Source organism: Fusarium oxysporum, chromosome 6 (genome assembly GCF_000149955.1).
Source record: "Fusarium oxysporum f. sp. lycopersici 4287 chromosome 6, whole genome shotgun sequence".
In the NCBI taxonomy this organism is placed as follows: Eukaryota; Fungi; Ascomycota; class Sordariomycetes; order Hypocreales; family Nectriaceae; genus Fusarium; species Fusarium oxysporum.
In genome coordinates, this window is record NC_030991.1 from 2296666 (window position 1) to 2302665 (window position 6000).

Genomic DNA, 6000 nt, shown 5'->3' on the forward strand with positions numbered 1-6000 from the left:
AATGAGTCGTTCGATATAGTCGCGAAGTAGTAGAGCTCGTCGTATCATGTATAACTGTGACAGCCATCTCGTATCGTTGTCCAAAATAACATCCAATGGCTTCCTGGCGTTGAGTTTTGGGTCAGATGACTTGTTAAAGGCTTCTTGTTGAATGTTGCGAAGCATGCCAGTCAACAAGTCAGATCTGTGGATAGCTACCACAAGATTGTGCAGTTTGCCTGCTGGCCCCTTCTTGCGCCAAATCAAATGTTCTGCTTCGGTAAGAGGCCCTACGCCTGATATCCGCCGCTCAAAAGCGTCAGCATCATGCCCAAATAGAATGGCTTTGGCGGAGAGGTTCAAGGTATGCCCAAAACAGCGCCCTCGCCTGCGGGCCCCAACGAAGCCGAGCTCTCCACCAATAATCTCCATGGCGGTATCATTGTTTTTCGCGTTGTCAAGCGTGAAATAGCCAATCTTGTCTTGGATCTGATACGATTCAATTACATCGAGGATTTCTGCGGCGATATTAGGCCCAGGGTGCCTGGCGCTAACTTCAGGGAGCTCAAGCGTAATCTTGCAAGGCATGTTGTTTTCATCCCTAAAGAAGCAACATGTGCCATATAGGGCGTATCGGTTTCCAGACCGCCAGCCGTCGAAGGAGATGTGGATAAGGCCAGGCGCCTTGCCCAAGACCTCTATCACCTTCTGCTTGTGTTGTTCAAACGCGGCAACGATCTTTTCTCGAACAGTTGTGTGGGTAATATTGGCTTTACGTGCCGAAACTGACGGGTTCAAATAATCGAAAATAGCATGGAGTTCTGCCTCCTCGGCAATTGAAAAGGAGTGATTCTTGGCCACGATCCAATCGATCAGAAGCCTCCGGAAGTGTTCCTTGTCGAAGCGTTTGATGAAGTCATTCGCAATCGCTTGTTCTCGGGGGTCGTGTAGATCGAGCTTCATGGATTCAGCGAGAGTCCGCTGCCCCGGAGGCTTTCTGCCCTTAGAATTCGCCTTCTTTTCAGCAGTTCCTTGGGTCATTCCAGGCGGAGCGCGGATCCCGTGGTCGTTGAACAGATGATTGTACGCGTTATGAATGCCATCAGCTTCGAAATGACGTGGATGTGGATTATTCTTGCGAATGCACGCTCGGCATATCCATCTGCGGGCGTCTTCCTTTTGGATGTCATATCCAAATTGCCAGGCCCAACAACGCGTCTCCCTGGCTCGCTCAGAGAACGCCCAGCCTGGGAAATGCCTCCAGAGCGTACGTTCGTACTGTTCATCGCTTACGGAAGAGGTCCTCAGAGTCGAGACAGAGGTCGAGGTTGAACGGGTAGGATACGGCGTCGGGCAGGGTGTTGATTCGGCAGCGGACCCGAAGGCGCTGTCGGAAATGTCGAAGCAGGAATCAGGCGAGGTCATGATAAAATAATCTCTTTGTCATGTCGAAATCGCAAAACATGGTGCAGGTGATGGGTCAACAACAGGTCGTCAGGTCAGCGCGAATGACGCGTCCAACGCGACCAGTTGGCACAATATGCCCTTATCCTGCAGATGTTTCAGATACTTACCTTTCGAGCTAATTTGATGTGGACGAGTACGTAGCGAGTGCCATATTGGGGTCGGGTATTAGCTAAGTCCCTAACATCCTTCACATCACGAGCTTGACGCGATAAGTATCGCTTGCAATTTTTCGCGCGGTATTGAGATATTGAGGGATCTGGACGCGTTTTTTGAGTCAGCTTGCCGGCAGTTATTTAATTGTTGTATTATAAATCCAAAGTATGGACAGTCGAACTTGATATTTGCTGGATATATTGTTGAGGAAAATATACACCTATTGATGGCCCTCATGATGATATGCACTCACGGAGAAAATCTTAAGTATATCCATCAAGACTTACGTCATCCCAATGAGAAAGCATGGGACATTCGAATAGTGTTTCCTATATTGTATGTATTCTAAAATTGCGCTGTTCAGAAGTTTCATGGTGTTTTTGACATAGGGTAGCAATATTGCAAAAGTTATGGGGCACATCAACCTCTGTTAGAGGCATTCTGCCAAAATATATGGGCGCCCTTAACTACCCCACCTCTAATCCACCCAATCCATCCACGACATCGCCGAGTGGATTCGGTGGATTAGCCAATCCACTGGGATTTTGCCAGTGGAGTGGACAGTGGAATCCACGAGTGGATCCACTACGTGGATTGGGTGGAGTGGCTTTCAACCCTGCCTGAGCTGAATTAGGATCCACACGATCAAAGATATAGTCTTTCAGGGCTTTACCACGCTGCCTGCGCTGTTTTTCACGGATAATTGTCTCACGGAGGCCTTGGTTCTCATGCCTGAGTAGTTCAACCTCGGCCTGAAGGCTTTCAAGGGTTCTCTTTAGCTTTCGGGCGCCTGTGTCAGAGCTGACTGAGGATTGCTTCACGACATGATCAACAGGTCGTCGTAATTCTCGTGCAGTAGGTTCTTGTAAAGCAATGGAATCATCCAAGCCACTTTCCACATCTGAGTCATCGTCCGTATTCTTCGAAACCTGAGATAGGACGACGTCCGGATCGAAAGGTTTGAGACCCGTCCATCTCCACCCACTGGCGATGTTCTCCGGAGTGAAAGAAGCTTCCAATGCACCCCAGAACAGGACCCAAAACTCGCGTTTGGATAGCCCAGTGAGGCCTTGCGTCTTTGAAGTCCACTGAACAAGTCGGTTGGTATAGGCTGTTGATAAGGGCCCGAAAAGCGAGACGTCCAGGGGTTGCAGCCGGTGAGTAGAGTGAGGTGGGAACACCGCAACGATGATCCGATGCGCGTCGCACCAGTCCAAGAAGTCCATATTGATGTGGCTAGAGTGTCCATCGGTGATCAGAAGGCGGTAATCGCGCCCATTTCTTGCTTTCGCCTTAGTAAAGCGGTCGAAAACACCAATCAGCCACTCTTTCCCCAGTTCGTGACTCGTCCAGCCAGTTTCGGACGTGGAAAACAAGGCTGATTGATGCTCCGGATCAAAGTCAGTGAGCCAAGTGTCCTGAACTTGTCCCGGCTTGCCCTGGTAGATGAGGAATGGGGGTAGCGATGTCATGTCTTGGCAGATGCACGCCAGGAATGTGATCCACGATCGGTTCCCATCCCGGGAAGCACCGAGCAATTTGCCTTGCCTTTCAGCATTGACATCAAATACTCTCTTCGTTCGGTTGATTACGCCCAGGAGAAATCCCTTCTCATCCATGTTATACGTGTTCTGAGGTAAGATGTCGTATTTGTCGATTTTTTCACGGATCTTCCATGATTAGCAACGGACCAAAGGCGCTACGAGTCTGCTTACTAGATCAAAATATGCTCTATACCGAGAAGCATTGTCGGCTCTTCTTCGTGCTATATCAAATCCATCAAACCAGGTACAATCGATCTCGTTGCGATGGCGCTGGACGAAGCTGTATGGCCAGTTCTTTCCGACCTCGATTTTGGCTATGTCCTGGGCAAAATTTCGGATCATGGATAGGGTTGGCGGAATGCCACGCAGTGAGAGTTTACGGATATAAGTAACAAGATCTTGTTCCTGTTGTTTTGAAAGACGAGATTTATACAAAGAGTCGGCATCGCGTCTTGCCCTCTGTTTGCCCTGATGGCGGCGGCGCAGGGTAGTCTCGTCACATTCGAACTTTTTAGCGGTAGCAGCATAGTTAATAGATCCTGAGGTTTTCAGAAACTCGAGCGCTTTATCGATTGCTGCCATGGTTGTTGAGCTATTAAAGATTGAAGTTGGGAGTGAATATCGGTGTGAGTCCGGCAGATCATCGGATCCGGCGGATCACCGGGAAATCCCTTAGTAGTCGCGCCTCAGGATGAACCCATAAGGAGAGCGGCTCGAGAAATTCATAAGGCGATTGTTGTATCCCTGTAGTTGGGGCAATCGGTGACGATTCCATGGTGTTAGCCCTTTCTGTGCTGTTATATACTGTTGCTGCTTCTATATTGTATTCTTTTATTATACGATATTGGGAAGCTGGAGCAGAAGGCGAAGGGGTAGAATATGGTAGGAATGGAATAAAAGCGGGAAGTCAGAAGCACGAGCGCGCACGGATAAAAAGGAGGTAAACAACAGGTTGTTTTTATTAAACCTTCTTACCATATCAATGCGCACGGACAGAAAGTGTAGAATCTACGGGTGATTTTTCGGAAGAATATCGGCAAAAATCAAGGGTGGTCTAGGTTGGCACGGACGAAAATTGAATAATGCGACGCGTTTTCGTTCAACCTTGGTACAGTAGGATTTCAAAGATAGTATTTAGGAGTTAAGAGAGATTTCACGTATTGATTGCTATAAGGCATCTGCAAAGTTCGCAACTATCGATTTTCTGCGACCAATTTCCGAGAGCTTAACTAAAAGTGGAATGAGTGATAAAGCCAGAAGAATAAATAAAAAAAGAAAAAATACAAGATGCCTAACCTAGGTAAGTATGTTCCCATTAATGCATCCTTTTCTGTGGGCTTAATCTGAATGAGTGTCCCTACTGATATACCCTTTTCTGTAGCGACTGTCTCTTCTAGGGTCAATCTTATATCTTCCATCTTTGCCGTCTATTCCTATCACTTCTTACACACGCACTTCCAGCTCTGCCAGTGCTGCTTCTTCTTGCCTTTGGCCATGAACTTTTCTTTATGGCCTTCAATAGTTTCAGATGAACCAGAACAATCGGAGTGCTCGAATACCGTGCAGACAAAGCACGGCAAAAGCGACTTAGTTCCATCAGAATCCAAGTTAAAGTCTTTGATATTCTTTGGGATGCGTTTGCATTCGCCTGGTTTTCCAACCCCAGTGAACGATTTACCGGGCTTGATCTGGAGTCTGATTAACTCGATGCCTAGGGGGCAGTGAGGTGCTCGAGTGTCGAGCATATTGGTATCGTCAATGGCGGCGGCATTGGTGATTCCAAGGCCAAATGCGACAAAGGGGAGGATATAAGAGATGTGCATTGTTAATGGTATTGAGGGTTTAGAAGCCGGTACCTCAACGTTTATTCTCTTTTATGTGTTGCTTGAGATGCTGTAGTTTGTAAAGAAGAGTTTCTTTGGGATTGTTAGGTAATGCTTAGGTATTTATAATCGTTTCTGCACCCTCCTTGCTCCACAGCTAGGTTTCAGCTCGCTGGGCCACCTTTTCCACTAGGAGCTATTAATTGTAACATTTCTCCGTTCGTAAACGCTGAGGGCTGATTTTGTTCCCACCCTCCTAGAGGCAATACGAGAGAGGCGCAACCACCGTTAGGCGCCTGCTATGCTTTTATTTTCTACCATTATGACTTCACTATTAGCCCATAGTGGTCCAGGTCAGATATGATATTTTTAGTTTTATCTTAATATAGATTAAGGCCCTCCCGTTTGCTAATTATTTCATAGAGTAAGAATAAGGATAACACACGGTTAATAAGAGTTTAGCCTAGAACTTCAGTCTATTAAAGGGTAGCTATAAAAATAGTTAGCAACGTGCAGTGTAACAGCTAAAGTAATCTCTCTCCACCCCATATAAATTTCTAAGTGCTGTCCTTAGTTGCAACCTCTTCGTTAATGCGAACAGTACTCGGCACATTAGAAATTTAAGCATCTCTACAGCTACAAGGGGCGGTACACGCGGATGTCATATTGATAAGCGCGATAGTTACTAATCACTAATTGGTACACCTGCGATAAACGTCGAGCTGTTACTTAAACCTAGCTGTTGGTCTTGCTTGACTGGATTATGTCACTAGTTCGCCGAGAGCAATCACCTAATGCCCTTTAAATAACCTCAGTCAGCACGGCTCACTGCTAGCCATGAGGGAAGGTTTACACCACTGGGTCTAAGGCCTGTAATGGCGTGATGACAATTGCGGGGTAAGACCGCGGTCAGGAGACACTGTCTCTAGGTGTCAACCGAGTCGTCTTGGATCAGATCATAAATTGTAAAGTCGATAAGGAAACACGTCATTGTTATAATGCCAAAAACTCTGTCTAGAAGTCAGATCACTTAT

At 46.9% G+C, this 6000-nt stretch overlaps 1 protein-coding gene across 1 annotated transcript; it reads right to left on the minus strand.

The window, feature by feature from the left end:
- Positions 1–4579: 4579 nt before the first annotated feature.
- FOXG_19757 (uncharacterized protein) lies at positions 4580–4966 on the minus strand (the record flags this gene model as incomplete). The annotated part of the gene is made up of 1 exon (XM_018400022.1): positions 4580–4966. The coding sequence occupies one exon, from the start codon at positions 4964–4966 to the stop codon at positions 4580–4582; it is 387 nt and encodes a 128-aa protein (XP_018244730.1).
- Between the last annotated feature and the right edge of the window lie 1034 nt (positions 4967–6000).